The sequence below is a fragment of the Ursus americanus genome, chromosome 8 (assembly GCF_024610735.1).
Source record: "Ursus americanus isolate L20-20 chromosome 8, mUrsAme1.1.p, whole genome shotgun sequence".
Taxonomy (NCBI): Eukaryota; Metazoa; Chordata; class Mammalia; order Carnivora; family Ursidae; genus Ursus; species Ursus americanus.
This window is the reverse complement of record NC_142134.1, coordinates 35,924,025-35,944,742: the sequence shown is the minus strand read 5'-3', so window position 1 is coordinate 35,944,742 and position 20,718 is coordinate 35,924,025. Positions and strand designations below refer to the sequence as shown.

Sequence of the window (20,718 nt, the reverse complement as noted above, 5' to 3'; positions counted from 1 at the left end):
GAAGAATCAACCAAGCTTTTGTTAGATACTTTGGGCTAGCTGCAGTTTCTATTTGTATGGTTTTCATAATCTAGTTATGCAAAATTATTTTCTCTTTTAAACCTAAGTTAACTTGTCTCTATTTTAAAACTTTTCTTTCTTATTGTGGTGAATTTATCATTGCTTACATGACAAAGGAAATTTCTCTATGAGAAGAATGATAAATATATAGCAATAAACTTATCTGGGTAATTCAAGTCTGGCAGTTCTATTATTTCCTTTCACTATACTTCAGCTTTGCTACACCTTTTCACATCATCTAACCCCTTTAAGAAGTACTTTCAAAAATTGTGTGTGTGTGTGTGTTTTAATGAAAACAATCTTAGGAGAAGTTACACATTTTGTATGAGATTGAGGAAAATTCCTGGATAGTCACGAACAAACTTTGTTTTAATAAAACTGCTGGATTTAATCATTGCAGTCAAAGGATATTTTTAAGAAATTTTTACCCAGGCAGCCTGGTTCTATCCATTTCTAAGGAGCTTAGTATAATTGGGTCATAAAAAGAGTAAAGGAAAGAATCTGTGGTTGTCTCCACTGTTGGTGAAGTTGTGAAGAGCATGGAATATTTGGCCACAGGTTAGGGTGATCAACTTTTTAGAGCACTCACTGAGAAACAGCACTACCAAATCAAAAATATACTTAATATTTATTAAGTAATTATACAGATATGTGTTATTACTATTTAACTGTGACCATTGGTAGTGTTTAATACTAATTAATAATAGGGCTAATAGTGTGAAAAACTATAAAAACATTTTCTAAATAGGTCTTTCTGTCCTCTGATACTACAGATCTTCTTTTGGACATTTAAATTTGGGGGCTATATCATTGCATATTTTTAAGGTATATAAAATGAGACTTCAAAAAGTTGGTACAATAATTAAACAGATATGACTCATATTTAATAGGAATAGCTATGACATGTTTCTGTCTTTTTCTCTTTTTTTAGAGAATTAAAAGTGAATGTAGTCAAAAGTAAAATTCTCTTTGACCTATAGTTCTGCTCTTACCAACCCCACATAACAGAGTCCTAGTGTCAATCCAACGTGATGACATCAAACGAAATATCCTCTCAACAAAAATGTTGAGGATAGGGGTGCCTGACTGGCTGAATTGTTAGAGCATGCAACTCTTGATCTCATGGTTGTAAGTTTAAGCCCCACATTAGGTATAGAGATTACTTAAAAATAAAAAATGTTGAGTATACACTACAAAAGATTTTACTTAATGTCATTACCCACTAGGTTTTTAGACTTTTAGGAATCAGTTCTCATCTCTCCAGATATGCCCCTCCACTTAGTATCTAGAGGCTTAATTGGTAGACCAGCTATTTGTCAGTTCTTTCGCATCTGTGAATTCATCATATAGGCTGTCCATGTCCAAAATATTCATCAATTTTAAACACTTCCAAGCACACTGGTTGTTAACATAAGGTAAAACACTATTGAGGATAATATTTTTCTTTTTTTTTTTTTTCCTTTTTTTTTTTCCTTTTTTTTTTAATTATTATTTTTTAAGATGACTGTTTTTTTTTTAATGTTTTTTATTATATTATGTTAGTCACCATACAGTACATCCCTGGATTTGATGTAAAGTTCGATGATTCATTAGTTGTGTTTAACACCCAGCGCACCATGCAATACGTGCCCTCCTTACTACCCATCACCAGCCTATCCCATTCCCCCACCCCTCTCCCCTCTGAAGCCCTCAGTTTGTTTCTCATAGTCCATAGTCTCTCATGCTTCATTCCCCCTTCTGATTACCCCCCTTTCTTTTTTTTTTTTTTAAGATTTTATTTATTTATTCGACAGAGATAGAGACAGCCAGCGAGAGAGGGAACACAAGCAGGGGGAGTGGGAGAGGAAGAAGCAGGCTCATAGCGGAGGAGCCTGATGTGGGGCTCGATCCCATAATGCCGGGATCACGCCCTGAGCCGAAGGCAGATGCTTAACCACTGTGCCACCCAGGTGCCCCTAATTACCCCCCTTTCTTTATCCCTTTCTTCTCCTACCAGTCTACCTAGTTTTTATGTTCCATAGATGAGAGAAACCATATGATAATTGCCTTTCTCTGCTCGACTTATTTCACTTAGCATTGTCTCCTCCAGTGCCGTCCATGTTCCAGCAAATGTTGAGAAATCGTTCTTTTTGATAGCTGAGTAATATTCCATTGTACATATGAACCACAACTTCTTAATCCAATCATCTGTTGAAGGGCATCTCGGCTTCTTCCACGATTTAGCTATTGTGGACAAAGCTGCTATGAACATTGGGGTGCATATGGCCCTTCTCTTCACTACGTCTGTATCTTTGGGGTAAATACCCAGTAGTGCAATGGCTGGATCATAGGGTAGCTCAATTTTTAACTTTTTAAGGGACCTCCACACTGTTTTCCAGAGTGGCTGTACCAACTTGCACTCCCACCAACAATGTAGGAGGGATCCCCTTTCTCCACATCCTCTCCAGCAATTGTTGTTTCTTGCCTTGTCAATTTTTGCCATTCTAACTGGCGTAAGGTGGTATCTTAGTGTGGTTTTGATTTTAATTTTCCTGATGGCTAATAATTTTGAACATTTTTTCATGTGTCTGTTAGCCATTTGTATGTCATCATTGGAAAAGTGTCTGTTCATATCTTCTGCCCATCTTATGATTTGTTTATTTGTTTCTCGCGTATTGAGTTTGAGAAGTTCTTTGTAGATCTTGGATACCAGTCTTTTATCTGTAGTATCATTTGCAAATATATTCTCCCATTCCGTGGGCTGCCTCTTAGTTTTTTTTTTTTACTGTTTCCTTGGCTGTGCAGAAGCTTTTTATCTTGATGAAGTCCCACAAGTTCATTTTATCTTTTGCTTCTCTTCCCTTTGGAGATGTGTCATGAAAAAGGTTGCTGTGGCCGATGTCCTAGAGGTTGCTGCCTATGTTCTCCTCTAGGATTTTGATGTATTCCTGTCTCACATCGAGGTCTTTTATCCATCTGGAGTTTATCTTTGTGTATGGTGTGAGAGAGTGGTCAAGTTTCATTCTTTTGCATGTAGCTGTCCAATTTTCCCAGCACCATTTATTGAAGAGACTGTCTTTTTTCCATTGGATGTTTTTTCCTGCTTTATCAAAGATTAGTTGCCCAAAGAGCCAAGGGTCCATTTCTGGATTCTCTATTCTGTTCCACTGATCTATGTGTCTGTTTTTGTGCCAGTACCATGCTGTCTTTGTGATCACACCTTTGTAGTACAGCTCGAAATCCGGCATTGTGATGCCCCCAGCTTTGTTTTTCCTTTTCAACAGTTCCTTGGCGATTCGGGGCCTTTTCTGGTTCCATACAAATTTAAGGACTATTTGTTCCAGTTCTTTGAAAAATGTCATCGGTATTTTGATCTGGATAGCATTGAAAGTGTAGATTGCTCTGGGTAGCATGGACATTTTAACTATGTTAATTCTTCCGATCCATGAGCATGGAATATTTTTCCATCTTTTTGTGTCTTCTTCAATGTCTTTCAAGAGTGATTTGTAGTTTCTAGAATATAGGTCCTTTACGTCTCTGGTTAAGTTAATTCCGAGGTAACGTATGATTTTTGGTGCTATTGTAAATGGAATGGATTCCCTAATTTCTCTTTCTTTGGTCTCGTTATTCGTGTATAGAAAAGCAACTGATTTCTGAGCATTGATTTTGTATCCCGCCACGTTACTGAATTGCTCTATAACTTCTAATAGTTTGGGAGTGGCTTCTTTTGGGTTTTCCATATAGAGTATCATGTCATCTGCGAAGAGAGACAGTTTGACTTCTTCTTTGCCGATTTGAATACCTTTGATCCCTTTTTGTCATCTGATTGCCATTGCAAGGACTTCTAGTACTATGTTGAATAATAATGGCGAGAGTGGGCATCCTTGTCACGTTCCTGATCTTAAGGGAAAGGCTTCCAGCTTTTCCCCATTGAGAATGATATTTGCTGTAGGCTTTTCATAGATGGTTTTTATGAGATTGAGGAATGTACCCTCTATCCCTATACTCTGAAGGGTTTTAATCAGGAAAGGCTGCTGTATTTTGTCAAATGTTTTTTCTGCATCTATTGAGATGATTCTATAATCTGATTCTATATGATTTTTGGCTTTTTCCTTCTGGATAAAATCTATGACACTGATCGATTTGCGAATGTTGACCCACCCTTGCATCCCAGGGATGAATCCCACTTGGTCATGATGGATAATCCTTTTAATGTACTGTTGGATTCTATTAGCCAGGATCTTGTTGAGAATTTTGGCATCCATATTCATTAGGGAAATCGGTCTGTAATTCTCCTTTTTGATGGGGTCTTTGCCTGGTTTGGGGATCAAGGTAATATTGGCCTCATAGAATGAGTTTGGTAGCTTTCCTTCTGTTTCTATTTTTTGAAATAGCTTTAGGAGAATAGGTATTATTTCTTCTTTGAATGTTTGGTAGAATTCCCTGGGAAAACCATCTGGTCCTGGTGTTTTGTTTTTTGGAATGTTTTTTATCACTGTTTCAATCTCTTCATAATTAATTGGCCTGTTTAAAAAATCAATTTCTTCCTGTTTCAGTCTTGGTAGTTTATAGGTTTCCAGGAAGGCCTCCATCTCTTCCAGATTGCTTAATTTATTGGCATAAAGCTGTTGATAAAAGTTTCTAATAATCCTTCCAATTCCATTGGTGTTGGTTGTGACCTCTCCCTTTTCATTCATAATTTTATTAATTTGGGTCCTTTCTCTATTCTTTTGGATAAGTCTTGCCAGCAGTTTGTCAATTGTATTTACTCTTTCCAAGAACCAGCTTCTAGTTCTGTTGATCTGTTCTACTATGCTCCTGGTTTCTAATTCATTGATTTCTGCTCTAATCTTGATCAACTGCTTTCTCGTGCGTGGATTAGGCCTGTTCCTCTGTTGCTGTTCCAGCTTCTTGAGGTGAGAATATAAAAACTGCATTTTAGATTTTTCTATTCTTTTGAGTGAGGCTTGGATGGCTATGTATTTCCCCCTTAGGACTGCCTTTGCAGTATCCCATAGGTTTCGGACCGTTGTGTTTTCATTCTCGTTGGTCTCCATAAATTGTTTAAATTGATTTTTGATTTCCTGGTTTATCGAATCATTCTTGAGCAGGATGGTTCTTAGTCTCCGAGTGTTTGAGTTTCTTCCAAATTTTTCCTTGTGGTTGAGTTCCAATTTCAAAGCGTTGTGGTCTGAGAATATGCAGGGAATAATTTCAGTCTTTTGGTATTGGTTGAGACCTGTTTTGTGACCCAAAACATGGTCTATTCTTGAGAATGTTCCATGGGCATTAGAATAGAATGAGTATTCTTTGGTTCTGGGGTGTAGTGTTCTATATATATCTATGAGGTCCAGCTCGTCGAATATGGCATTCAGAGTTCTTGTTTCTTTGCTGGTTTTCTGCTCCAGTGCTCTGTCTATTGCTGATAGTGGAGTGTTGAGGTCCCCTACTATTAACGTATTTTTATCTATATGTGTCTTTATTCTGGTTAAGAGTTGGCTTGTGTATCTTGCCTGTTGGGGGCATATATATTTATAATTGTCATATCCACTTGTTGGATACATCCTTTAAGAATAATATAGTGCCCTTCTGGGTCTGTAACTATAGTCTTTAGTTTAAAATCCAATCTGTCTGATATGAGAATTGCTACCCCAGCTTTCTTTTGAGGTCCATTGGCATGAAAGATGGTATTCCATCCCTTTACTTTCAGTCTAAATGTATCTTTAGGTTCAAAATGAGTCTCTTGTAGACAGCAAATGGATGGGTCATGTCTTTTTATCCAATCTGCAACCCTGTGACGCTTTATGGGAGCATTTAGGCCATTTACATTGAGACTGATTATTGAGAGATATGATTTTAATGATGCCATGTCACCTGTAAAGTCTTTGTTTCTATAGATTGTGACTTTCTGTTCTGTATCACTCTTGGGGACTTTTTACTTTTATAGAACCCCCAAAATATATCTCCTGTAGGGCTGGTTTTGTGGTTATGAAATTGGTCAATGCCTGACGATTCTGGAAGGTCTTTATCTCTCCATCAATTCTGAATGACAGCCTTGCTGGATCCTTGGCTGCATGTTTTTCTCTGAAAGAGCTTTAAAAATGCCTCCCCAACCCTTTCTCTTATTCCAGGTCTGTGTAGACAGGTCTGACGTAATTCTGATACCTTTGCCTTGGTACGTGAGAAATTTCTTTGCCCTGACCGCTTTCAATACTGTATCTTTGGATCTAACATTTGCGAAATGCACTATGACGTGATGTGGCGTAGGTTTGTTGTGGTTGAGCTTGGAAGGGGTCCTCTCTGCCTCTTGGACACGAATGCTTGTTTCCTTTGCTAGATTAGGGAAGTTTTCAGCTACAATTTGTTCAAATATCTCTTCTAGACCTCTGTTTTTCTCCACCCCCTCGGGGATGCCGATGATTCTGACATTGGAATGCTTCATTGAGTCAGTAATCTCCTGTAACCTACATTCTTGAGATTGGATTTTTTTGAGCCAAGATTCTATTTTAGCTTTCTCTTCTACTAACCCATCCTCCAATTCGCCAATTCATTCTTCTGCCTCATTTACCCTGGCCGTCAGAGCCTCTAGTTTTGACTGCATTTGGTTCATAGGATTTTTATTTTCTGTCAGATTCGCTCTCATTTCCGCCCTTAGAGATTCTATATTCTCATTACCATTTTCGTTAATACTTTTTTCAAGTCTACACATCATCTTGACCATTGTTACTCTGAACTCCATTTCTGATAATTTGGTTATATCCGTATCCATTAGTTCTGTGGCAGAGGCCACAGACTCATTGTCTTTTCTTTGCTGGGGGGGATTTCTCCTTCTCGTCATTCTGATGAGGAGAGGTTGCGGGATTGTCCAGAGCCCAAATTATTGACTGGGACCCAGGCAGTGCACACTTGTTTTATAGGGATCTTAGGGATGTGGGCTTCTTGATTTTTCAGCCTGCCTCCTGGGGGAGGGGCCTGCCGTGCCGATACTCAGGCAGCCCTGTTTGGGTAGAGTCTCCATGTCTCCTGCGAGGAGGGACAGGATGGGCACACTGTGAGCCGGTCTTTCCAGGCTTTTGTTCTCTGGCGGCTTTCCCTGGCGCTTTGCTGTGCCTCTTCTGAGAGTCAGAGCAGCAGTGGCCAAATCTCAGCCTCTGTCTCAGAACAGAGGGATCACGGACCGTTCTCTACTGATGTTCTGGCCACTTTAACTCTGTTTCTGTTGGTGCTGCTCAACCCTGCAGCATCCCGGGATGTGCGCCCCACACCCAGCGTCCCAGCCCTCACTTCCACGGCCAGCGCGTCTCTGTCCTTTGTGTTTCTAACGCCGCCAGCCACCAGCCGCCCCCGCGTGCTCCCAGAGCTCCCGGTCTCAGTCTGGATCCAGTGAGCGCACCGGAGTTCCGTTTCTGTCTGGTGGCGCGAGCTCCCTGCTCACGGTCTCAGTCCACTCTCTCGCAGGTGCCATCAGCGAGCCCCGCCCACTCTCCCGTGCAGGTGGCTACCGCTTCCCGGCGCCCGAACGTGGCGGCTCCCTCCCCCTTCCGTTTATCTTCCGATATCTGTGCGCGGTTTCACGGCTCCCCACTTCGTACCTCAATACTCAGCGCTGGAGATGTTCATTTGTAGAGATCCAGATGCATCTTCCTGCATCTCAGGCTGATTCCGTGGATGTTCAGGCTGGTCTGGTACCTATCCAGCTCGACTCAGGGGACCGGCTGAGAAAGGGGTCCCCTATTCCTCTGCCATCTAGCTCCCCTCGAGGATAATATTTTTAAAACACTGAGGTAATTTCACCTCATGATTTCAATATTGTTTTCCAGAGAAGTTACAGTTTTAATAAAGGAATGAGAAAGTTCTGTTTAACTTGATTGCCCTTTGGTGGTGACATTTTCTTTGAAAATAGTCTTAAATCTCCCCAATATAAGTAATGTTTTTCTCTGTATAAGATTTTGTCCTAATCTCCACAGAACTTCATGCAACTTATGTGAAATCAGTTTACCATTTCTAGGTTCCTAATAGCTTTTTCAGATTTCATCAGTTTTGGAGAAACATCATAAAAATTTGTTTTACTATAAATTTTTTCTTCATTCTCATCTGTCATATATCTCAAAATTAGGCAAAGACATTCTTTTTGTCCCACACTTTGAAAATAAGATTTTATAGAAGACCAGTATTTTCACATCTTCCCTATGACCAGGAACAATGATATCCATCTTGTAGGACATGTCTCAGGAAGTTGTCTCCTTACCTTTAGAAAGTTAAAAACAAAAACAAAACAAAATAAAACAAACAAACAAACAAAAAAACTGTGCACATTTTGAGGAAACTGAAAAGTGACCAAAAAGTTACATTATAAAACTTCACTATCACAGGTAAGCAAACCACATCTCCTTTTAGCTGCCTTGTATACAAGGTATACAGGATATTTAGTAGGTAAGAACTGTTTGTTTTCTTTTCTAAACAGTTTATAGACTGAATGGAATTTTCCAAAATTAACATTTGCACTGTCTGTTGGATATGCACATAGATGAGCAAAGTCTACTTCATGCCTGAACAAGGTGTCATCAGTCTTTTGTATATGTCTTCTGAAGTTTCATTAAAATTTTTATAGAAATCAAGAAAATGATTTCTACTCCATGTTTCAAATCAAAATACCTAAGAAGTAGGGGAAACATTTTTTGTTGCCAAGATTCGATACATCACTTGATATCCTATAGAAAGTATGATTATTAGTAAAATCTGATGGAATGAGCTCTACACTATGAGGGTCCAAAACATTGGCTATCAAAATTTTCCCCATTGTTTATCCACAGTACATTTTAGTTGCAATCTCCAAATCAGGAAAAGTAACTTTCCTTAGGTACATAGGGAAATCAAGGGAATGAAACAACAATGAATGTTTATTCTTACGGTATACTCCAGTGCGTTTAATGACTGTCAGTTTCAACTGAATATTATTGTCTTTGGGGGCGGGGGAGATTTTTTTAAAAACTTTTTGATTTTTACAAAAACTTTCCTGTCCTTTCCCAAACTTGTGAGATTCAGCCTCCATAGCACATTCATACAACCTTCTCTTTCTTGTATATGTTTGGTCCCAAATTCATTTCTGTGTATTGTTCAGAATGTTCTGCCTTGGTTACCTCTCTAATCTGGTTTCATGAATTCTTCCTTGTGTCTTTAAAATAGCATAGTTGTTTAGCCCTTTCTCATATTGTCATACTATTATATTATGGCCATTCTCAGTTTCATCAATGAATTGTTAGAAACATGGTCATAATATTTACAATGTTAAAAATTGAAGTAGTGAAATCTTGATACAGAGCACAAAAATTAATCCAAAGTCAGAGAGGAAGACATGATCACAAGCACTAAAGCTGTCTTGCTCAGAGGCATGCAGCAATGCATGATCCAATACTGGAAAATGCAAATCATGGATGCCAACATCAAGAGTCAGGGTGATAAACAGCAGGAGTCACTAAAGAAAGTAGGTAATCAATGCCACATCCATTCAGCACTGCAGATAGTACTCTGATTTTTAGGCTATCATACAGATTTGTACTTCTCTTCCAACTTCTGAAGCATCTCTGATGCCTGGGATCCTTTTATGTCTTGGGAGGGCTTTTCAAGGATTCAAAAACATAGTACTAAAACTAGGATAGTCCTGAGCAAACCTAAACAGTTAGTTACCCTTCCACCAATCCTATCCTACTGCATATTAGCTGAGTCCTCTGGGATAAATTACTTACTCTCTGTGCTTCAGTGTCTTTATCTATAAACTAGAAATAATAATAATATCACATTGTAATGTTTTGTATGACTGGGTATACTAATAAAATAAATAAGCACTTCCAACAGAATATGAAATTTTTAAGTTATATTTTAGCTATTACCTTCATCATCACCTTACTTAACTCAGAAATACTAAGGATGGAATTTTCTGTCTACCTTGCTTCATTTCCTACCCTCACCCCAGATACTACTAAAATCTTCTTATTTACTGCTCGATCATTTCATTTCCTTTAAAAAGTTCTAACTGATCACTAATTGATTTTTGGTTTATCAACTTTAATCTACCCTTTTTAACCATTACTGTGTTTAACTCTCAATTCCAGTAAGCTACTTAGTTCCTACATTTTCCACTATTTCCTTTTCTGTTTCCTTCTTTATGATAATTGTAAATTTGGCTCACCAAATATGGTGGGATTTTATTTATTAATATATATATATTTTTTAGAGAGAAAGAGGGGAGGGGCAGAGGGAGAGAGAGAGAGAAAATCTGAATCAGGCTCCACACCCAGCACAGAGCCCAATGGGGAAGGGGGAGCTCGATCTCATAGCCCCGAGATCATGACCTGAGCCAAAATCAAGAGTCGGATGCTTAACTGACTGAGCCACCCAGGCACTCCATATTTTGTTTTTTTAAATCAAAGCAAGAAACTTTCAAATAACTTAGAGTGTGCTAGGCTATGTTTTTGAAACCAAAGAGATTTGCTGAATAAGTTCTATTGAATCCAAAAAACAGTTGGTTATGGATATTTTTGTGTCCTCTTACTTGCTAGGGTTTCTCTGCTAGCAATTAAAGCCTGAAATATTTAGATTGATTTTTTTTTTCAATGTAATACAAACTTGAAAATTGTTGCTGAGCTTTTTGGTTAATTTACTTTAAAAATCCTAAGAAATGTAGTTATAGCTTTTCTCACTGGGTTACTCAACTTTGACCTTCATCCTGTCCTGTAAAGGAAATCCTAATTTCCTGAGTCCATTGAGCCTTTTATTTTCTCAAGCATTTGCAGAGTGAATTTTGTGTCTGATGACCTGGTTCCCAAGGGTTAGAGCAATGCTAGGAACTGATTCACAGAGTTTATACAACATTTATCAGAAAATAGTCTTTTGTAAACCTACTGACTTATGTGATACATTAGTAGCAAGGCAAGTGCTCATATATTTGCAAAAAAGAAAGAAAACTTATTTTAGCTACGTTACAAATATTTCAGAACGAGATATGTTTAAGAGGCAATTTAAAAATCATGTTATTATGCTTTAATAAATCTGAACATTTAAATATACACATTATTATGCACAAAGTAAAACAGATAATTGATAATTCCTGGCCGACATTTAATAATTACTACAGGGTGATTTTTCAAGTAGTGTCTGGATAGATAATGCAACTTTCTAAAATTTTGAAAAAAGAAAAGCCATCCAGAAGGCTTCAAAATTAGTTCATGTAGTTTGTGTCCCATCTGGAAATACATACGCAATTAAAGTGAAAACCATTTCAAAATCTATTTCTCCATCTTGTTTGTTGACTTGCCTTTTGGACATTAAAGTTAGAAACATCAAGATTTCCACAGAAGGTCTTAGTATACTTGGACTGAATTATTTTAAAATCATAAGACAAAAGTCACTTTTCCCTTTTCTGTAAATTTGGATTGAGTTTCATTAAATGTACCTATTTGTATATTTGAGTGTCCTACATTGACAGAGTAGCTTTCACAAAACATCATTGTTTACAGCATTTTTCTTTCCCAAGTGTGACACTCACCCTTTTGTAGTATTTGAGTTACTCAGCAAGCTATCCGTAGTGATAGGACAAAGCAAATTCACTGAGATGGATGTAAAAGGGAAAATCAGAAACTTTCCGTAGGTTTTACAAAATATTTGGCATTTCAAATATGAGTAGAAATTTCATAGAAAGTCTGCAAAGCAAGTATTGTTTTAATAAAAATTTCTTTGTAGAAAGGATAGAATCATTTCATTTCCTGAAAGTGTCTTCTTTTTAAAATGTCATTCTCAGAATCACTCTGTCATTCTGCTTGAAGATTTCCTCTCACACCTCTCCATCTTCTCTTTAGAAGTTAATCTCCTAGGAGTTTTTGGTTTTTTTGTATTTAAAAAAAATTTTATGGGGGCGCCTGGGTAGCTCAGTTGTTAAGCATCTGCTTTCGGCTCAGGCCCTGATCCCAGCGTTCTGGGATTGAGCCCTGCATTGGGCTCCCTGCTCGGCGGGAAGCCTGCTTCTCCCTCTCCCACTCCCCCTGCTTGTGTTCCCTCTTGCTGTGTCTCTCTCTATCAAATAAATAAGATCTTTAAAAAAAAAATGTTATGAGTTTGCAAGCATTCTTTCCAACAAATTATACTAGTCTGTGAATGGTACAAACTCTGGAGGAAAATATTAGGTATATATCTTCCTTTGCTACTTTGTATTTTTGTTATATCTTAAAGAAGAATATAAAGGTGAAATTGAGCCCCTTTGTCTTTTATTATTTAAAAGTCATAAACACATTTGTAGAGTAATGAATGTAGAATTCAAATTCTAAAATTAAAATCTGCCTCCTTCAATGTAGGAATTTTGTGACTTTAATTCATCAGTAACACAAATATTAATAACATAAACTAAGTTGGCAATGTTATAAAATGAACTTAGGTAATTCGTCAGTTGGTTGGAATAATGTTTTGTGTCCTTAGTTAATATAACATTAGCATTTATTTTTGTTACAGTTATTATTTTTCTGATCCATCCCTTATCATCTGTACAGACTTTTGGTTATATATGTGAAAGTTGATGCCAAACAAAATAATCCAGACTGTTTTCAGATTTTTCTTTTAAAGATTTTAATTATTTATTTGAGACAGAGAGAGAGAGAGCATGATGGGGAGGGGCAGAAGGAGAAGGAGGAGCAGACTCCCTGCTTACCCAGGAGCCCAACATGGGGCTCGATCCCAGGATCATGACCTGAAGCAAAGGCAGACTAACCGACTGAGCCACCCAGGTGCCCCTGTTTTCAAATTAAAAAAGGAAACAAGAAACATCGACTTTCTCACTTTCATATATATTATCTTTTTGTTGTTGTTGCTTTCATATATATTTTAATTACTTATCACAAGAATCTGAAGCCTTGTTTTGCATAGTTTGGTCTCCATTGTCATAATTGTTTAATACCTTGACATTTCAACATATCTTAAGATATTGTGGTGTAACAACCTACTCATTCTCCAGCTCTAATTTTCTCTATCTTTTACTTAAGATTTTAGAGCAGGTGATTTAAGAACCCAAGAGTCCCAAATGTTGTGTAATGGACAGCATGATAACAACTTTTAGTTTATAATTTAAATCCGTTCTAGAAGGTGGGGATAATTTAAGAGAGATTCATTTATTTAATCAACACATTAATTGTGTATCCACTCTATGGTAGACAATTTTGTATAATCTTCAGATACATTGGGGATCAGAAGAGAAAAAACTACTTATTCTCTTGGAGTGTGCTTTCTAGTGGGGGATGCAGACCATCAACAAGCAATATTAACAAAATAGATAGTGTAGATAAGTGCTGATGAGAAAAATAATGCAGGAAAAGTAATAGGGAAAAAGAATAGGGAACAGGTGTTTGCAATTTAAATATGGTGACTCAAAAAAACCCTCTGTGAGAAGGTGACATTTGAATGAGGGACTGAAGGAGGGTAGCAAGTAAGCCATGCAGCTATCTTTTGGGGGAGCATTCCAGGCCAAAGGAACATCAAAGGCAAAGCCTCTGAGACTGGAATGTCTTTAGCATGTTCCAAGAATGGAGCAGGCCAACTAGGTGGAATGAACTGAATGAAGGGGAGAATAGGAAATGATGTCACAGATATGCAGATGTTATAGCACCTTGTAGACCCTTGAAAGACTTTGGTTTTTACTTTCTTTTTTTTTTTTCTTTTATTAACATATAATGTATTATTTGTTTCAGGAATATAGGTCTGTGATTCATCAGTCTTATATAATACCCAATATTCCTTACAACATATACCCTCCCCTATGCCCATCACCTAGTTACCCCATCTCCCCTCCACCATCCCCTCCATCAACCCTCAGTTTGTTTCCTAAGATTTAAGACTCTCTTATGGTTTGTCTCCCTCTCTGGTTTCATCTTGTTTCATTTTTTCCTCTCTTCCCTATGATTCTAAGTCAATCAGAGAAAGACAATTATCATATGACCTCATTGATATGTGGAATTCAAGAAACAAGGCAGAGGATCATAGGGAAAGATTAGTTTTTACTTTCATTGAAATGGAAAACCTTGGACGCCTTTCATCATTGAGTCATATTATCTGAATTATATTTAAAAAGAATTTCTCTGTCCTGTTGAATATAGAGGAAAGGGGGCCGAGGGTCAAAGTGTGAAGATCAGTTAGGAGGCTACTAAAAAATGGGGGGTTCCAACCACTTTGGTGTAGTTGAGGTGATGAGTGGCTGCCAGCTTTAGAAGCAGGGTCTACAAGATTTCCTGATGGATTCTTGTGAAAGAGAAGAATCAATATGACTCCTAAGTTTTCGGCAAGAATACCTCAAATAATGAAGTTGTGTTTACTGAAATGGAAAAACAGAGGGAAGAGAGGTTTTTTGGACGGTGGAGAGAGAAACAGGATATGATGAGGGACTCAGTTTTGGACATGTAATATTTGATACCTTTTTAAACATCCAGCAGAGATTAAATGGATTCAGAGCTATACTGACAGAGAATTCAGCTCTAAGGCATTTGGTCTAAGCAGAGGGGTTATTACCATCATGCAAAAACAAATATTTCTGAAGGATTTTTGTGTGCCAAGCCCAGTACTAGGTGCTGGGATATAACATTAATAAGATATAGAAGTAATAAGGCATATAATGGTATATAGTACATATTATAGGTGATGAGTAATATAGTGCTTACAAACGTGGAACTTTGGAAGTGAGAATACGTGTGATCTGTTATCACATTGTTAACAACCATACCTAAAAGTTTTATTCAACTGGCCATCCAACTGGCCATCCTCTTGAAGGGGGCTGTTTGTTTGTTTGTTTGTTTGTTTGTTTGTTTGTTTTTCCATGGCTTGGCCTCCTGGAAGTTCTATGATGGCGCACTATTATAAAGAGGGCTATTCTCACAGCTCTTATTGGCATTTAATATCCATTGTTCTTTTCCTTTCATCTTATTTATAAAATTCAAGTGGTGAGTTGTATTTGAAGGTTGCTGCTGTCACAGTATAGTATACACAAGGTGGTTGGTGTTGATGTTTTCTGAGCTAGACAGTAATACCTGAAAGGTGAATTAATCACTAGACTTTTTTGTTCTGTCTTTGAGTGTAATGGACTTTTCGTACTGATGTTTTGACACCTGGTATTCTTCTCTTAATAACTCTACATGGGGTTTTTGATGGACTTATGAAGGCACTGAGTAAAGTAAATACATTTCTAATAATGCAACTACCCAGACAAAGACAGGAGTTTTTTGGTTTCTTCTTTTCTTTCTTTCTTTCTTTCTTTTTTTTTTGTTAGTGTTTTAGGTCTTTAGGATACATTTGAGAATGTATTATACCTGCCATTTTTCCCATTATAGAAGACTGCTGTGCTGAACATTGGTGCTTGATACTCAATCACAGCACCTTTCCTTTGAGTCAAAGAAGAGAGCAAATAGCCCTCCGTTCAGGGAACCAGGTAGCACTAACCACTCTCCACTCTCAAACAGTAAAAGTAATTTAAGCTGCCTGAGACCCAACACTACTTTAGTAGTGTCCCCTGGAGAACAAAGCAGTTATAGCAAAATTTCATGTAGTTTTCTTTCATGATTTGAGCTCCTTCCGAGAAATATATCTAGAGTTATGCAGGAATATTTCAGAACTGTTTCATTGACAGTGTTCTAGCAGAATTCTTTATCAAATAACTGTGAAGTCTTATCTGGCAATCTGAGAAGAGCTATGATTTAGGTTACAGCATAGTAACTGACTTGTAAGAATCTCCATATTCAGATTAATCTTTGTATGGGGTTTGTATAAAACAGAAAAGTATGAAGTTTGAATAAAAACAAATAGCACTAGAAATCCTGGATATTTATGTATATTTAAAGTGAGCTAACAGTGTGAAAGACAACCAAATGTAGTAACTTCCATCCTAAAATAAAAATCAATGTGTATGATCTACAAAGTTGAAAAAGATGCCAATTAGAAACACATCGCCTTGTTTTCAACTAAAACATTCCCCATGCTCACATTACACTTTTACTACTAAGCGTATATCCATAAAAATCAATGTCATTGTTTTTTGTTTTTAAAATTTTGTATAAATGGCATTATAACATATACATCCTTTTGCCACTTACATTTTTAAAAAATCTAATATTAGGGGCACCTGGGTGTCTCAGTCGTTAAGCGTCTGCCTTCGGCTTATGTCATGATCCAGGAGTTCTGGGATCAAGCCCTGCACCGGGCTTCCTGTGCTTCTCCCTCTCCCACTCCCCCAGCTCATGTTCCCTCTCTCGCTGCCTCTCTCTCTGTCAAATAAATAAATAAAATCTTTAAAAATAAATAAATTAATTAATTAATAATAAAAAATAAAAAAAATCTAATATTAGGTTTTTGAGAAGTATCCATGTTTGTGACTATAAATTTAGAACACTGATTTTCTATTACTCTTCAGATCATTTCTATAAATCAACCATTATTATTTGTTCCCCTACTTATGGAAATTAGGTCTTCAGGGCTTTTCAAGAAACCTACAAAGAAAAGAAGCATTGATAGTCATAGACAATTTTTCAACTCCCCTCCAACATCTTGGCATACTGATATGTTGGGCCACTATAAATTCTAATGCTTCACAGAAGTGGTTTTGGGTAGAGGCAAACTACTGTAGGGAAGGAATAGAGTTTGAAATCTTAGAACAAGGACAGAAATGAGATAGTACACGTAACAAGGAACATGAAAGGAATGGAACTCACAGGACTATTTAACAGAGCCCTCCCCAAAACACAGTTTTAGTACAGAAGCTTTTATGAACTTTTTCTTTTTCTTAGCTCTATCTGTTTTATGCTGCTATCGGGGGTAGTAATACTGAGCGCTTATTTTCCATCTGTGTATAACAGGCTCTATTCATGCAAAACCCTTCAAGGATCAAACTTCCTGATCTCCTTAAGCCATTCAATATGAATATAAATCCAGTGAATATCCTCATTCTTTCAGATCTTCCACTAAATAAATGGTGTGCATATGTGGCTGTTCATCAGAGTTAACTGGGAATCTTTATAAAAATGCATACTTTTATGAACTCAGAGGAATTGTATTTTTTTTTATTAAAAAGTCCCTTGGGGATTTAAAAAGCATTTCAGTTGAGACACCACTTCCCTAAGTATATAACTTAATTTTTTAAATAGATATTCCCTAGTGAGAGTTGTCAAAATAAAATAACCTATAAAAGTGATACGAGTTGAAAAAATAAAGCTTTTCCCTGAAATTGCAGGCCAGAATTATGTTGATTTGCTTCAAATACATAGAACCAAGAAAATACGTAGAACCAAGAAAAGTGCAAACACTGCTGTGTCCCTGAGTATCAAACTAATTTACGTGTCAGGGAGAATATGAATTGCTTTACTTGTGGACTGGAAAACCCAGATAATTAAGTGATGTTATCCAGTGTGTTTGCATAGGGTATGTAGTACATTGTGAAAATCATGCTTCATGAACCCAGGTCCTCATAAGACTTCATACTTTGTTTTCCATACCTGCAACTTACGGCTTTTCTGTTGTATTTCCAGCACAGTGATGCGGTCCATGACCTTCTTCTGGATGTGATCACGTGGGTTGGAATTTTGCTGTCCCTTGTCTGTCTCCTGATTTGCATCTTCACATTTTGCTTTTTCCGCGGGCTCCAGAGCGACCGTAATACCATCCACAAGAACCTCTGCATCAGCCTTTTTGTAGCTGAACTGCTCTTCCTGATCGGGATCAACCGAACTGACCAACCGGTAAGCAGCCTACGCTGATACTAGGAGAAAACATCTCCATTCCCCGCTCTCCAGTACTCGAAATACTTGTTTGAAAGTATCCTCTCTTCCAGTTGTCTAAGATACTTATTAGTTTTCAGATCTTGTTCCATTCCCCCCTTTTTTTTTTCTTTTTTACCCCATTGTTGTAAACAACCAGTGAATGTTAGGGATGTGTGACTGTACATTTCTTGAGAAATTTTGTTCACAGCCTTGCCTTTCTCAAGAACTGTGTCTCCTCATTAGTTTGTGTGTGTGTTTGTTTTGTTTTGTTTTTATCGGAGCAGAAAATTGAGGAAAGTTAAGTAAAATCCTTTGGGGGAATGGAAAGATATCTTTTTTAACAGATATAATTGTTATTTTTCAAAGTTCATCACATACTTTTTTTAGAGTTTGTTTATTTTTTTTAGTAATCTCTATACCCAAAGTGGGGCTCAAACCCACAACCCCAAGATCAAGAGTTGCATGCTTTTCCGACTTAGCCAGCCAGGCACCCCTATAATATACTTTTTTAAAAAACAGTTTATATCATATTTAAAACTTCATGTCTAAAATGAGTTTTTCTAATTGACATACTTGGAAAATAGTTCAAACTATAGGTCATTTTTAGGATTTATAAACTCTTCCCAAATTTCGTATGACACATTATATTTGCACAAGTTCAGTTTACATCTTTAATGTCAGCTTTGTACTTTACTACAAACTACATTTAGTCATATCAGAAAATAAAGAAGAGGAGGAAAAGGAAGGAAGTAGGGAAAGAGGGGGGGAAGGAGCGTCACTGGCCAACTGCTTTTGATAAAACCAAACAGAAAATATGAATAACAGATAGTTTCTAATTACTCAACAGACTCTATGCCTACTTATACTTTTTGTGAGGCCCGTTCTATTTACTTAAGATTCATGCACATAGTACACGTTTGGTCTCATGACTAAAACTGTAATTGAAAAGAAAACTTCCATTTTTTAGAAGATGTGTAGGCATAATAAATAATTCATTCATTTATGCTGTTCTCTGGTATGTGTCCATAAGTATGGAGTACTTTACAATAAAAATGCAGTTGGATTCATGTTTGTGATTACACATTCATGATTAATGGCTGTAAAGGGTACAATTATGGTGATTATATTTTTAATTGGTTATCATATACAAATGTGACAGCTTTTCCCATAAATGCATACATATGAATAAGCAATCAAAGAGCACATTTCTTTTCCCAAAAAAGTAAAGCCTTCTGATAACAAAAATTAATAGTCGAAGTTCTAACTCTAAAAAGCAAGAAATGGAAAACTGTGTTATTTTCCAAGAAGAGATCATTTCATTCTCTTGTTAACCTGCAATTCAAATGCTGTGTGATTTCTTTTCATTTAGAAACCTTATTTTTACTTTTGTTTCCTGATATACATATGGTATGATAAACTTTCCCACATGTTGCGTACTGCACAAAACTAACTTCCGACAGTAGCATAGAGAACAAAGATTGATATGAAAATTTGGAGTAGAGTGCATCTTAGCTCAGCTTGTCTTTCTTCTTGTTCCTGGATAGGTGTCCTCTTCCTGACTTTTAGGTCAGGGGATTAGGCTCTGCTTTCTCTCTAGCCTGCTGCCATTGGACGTCCTCATCTCCCTTCATTGTCATCTCTCTAACTCAGTGAAACTGACCTGCCCTTTGTCTCTTTCTCAAGGATCATACTCATTGAATCCATTATAATCTGATAATGTCTATAAATGTGTTGTCCTTTTCTAGTAGGAGATACAGATTTTACTTAGGATATGGTTTTTTTAAAGATTTGTTTATTTGAGAGAGAGCGTGAACCCTCATGGTGGGGGGAGGTGGGACAGAGGGAGAGGGAGAGAGAATCCTAAGCAGACTCCATGCTGAGCATGGAGCCGCATCAGGCTTGACCCCACAACTCCGGAGACCACGACCTGAGGCGAAACCAAGAGTCAGACGCCTAACTCACTGCTCCACCCACATGCCCCTAGGATTTCTTAAATAAAAAATAAAGACCCCCGCTTCCCCAAGGAGTGAGAATTTCGGAACTGATGAAAGAAAATTCATATATGGTCAGATAAACTTGTAGTGCCTTAGAAAATATGCCAAAATAAGGACGAACTGTCTTTTTTGAACCAAGCTTGTCTATCCCACCATTTCATACAATAACAGAAAAATAAATGAATGAATGAATGAACTCTGGAACCTTTTATTTTATTTTATTTTATTTTATTTTATTTTATTTTAACCAGACCTACTTTTTTTTTTTCAGGATCTAGTCCATTTTATAATGAATAGTATTAAAATCTAATATCCTCAAAGATGTTATTAAAACATATTTTCTATCTATAATCACCCTCATTTTTGCCAAAGATAACCAAATTAACACTAATTTGCTTGCAAAATAAGTCTAGTTTCAAAAAACTTGGCTTATTTACACAGGTGCAATAAGAATAGTGGTTGACCATATAAACTCTTGTAATAGCCCCTTGAGACCAGAAGTCAGACCAAATACTTGCCATCAGACTTCACCTACAATACCTATAGATTTGGTTGAACTCCTTTCTTCTCACGGTCCCCCAAATATGCTGAGGTTCCTGCACCTGCCAGAAAGTGACCTTCTTTACTGGCCTGGGAAGGCTGCTGAGGACTCTGTAAGCAAGGTACCAGGCTGCTATTTCCAAGGGGGATTTATTAGCTCCATAAAGTCAACCTTAGATCCTTAAAAGCTGGCTGGTCATACCTAAGTCTATGCAGGTTTTCTCAGATATAACATTCCAGTGAAAGCCTTGGTAATATAATGTGTCCTGTCATACAGAGAACAGATTCTTATTGAATTTATGCAAATAAATATATTGCCATAAAAATATCAGAATACCCACTAAGAGTTTCTGAATACTTAACCAGAC

At 37.1% G+C, this 20,718-nt stretch overlaps 1 protein-coding gene across 5 annotated transcripts in view; it reads left to right on the top strand.

Annotated features, from left to right (window-relative positions):
• The window catches only part of ADGRL3 (adhesion G protein-coupled receptor L3), a 501,774-nt gene that overhangs the window by 392,390 nt on the left and 88,666 nt on the right, over window positions 1–20,718 (top strand). For all 5 annotated transcript variants that reach the window (XM_087864114.1, XM_087864113.1, XM_045815875.2 and 2 more), the window contains one exon: window positions 17,586–17,795. In XM_087864114.1, the coding sequence (XP_087720240.1) occupies window positions 17,586–17,795 (210 nt within the window). The remainder of the gene's footprint in view (window positions 1–17,585; window positions 17,796–20,718) is intronic.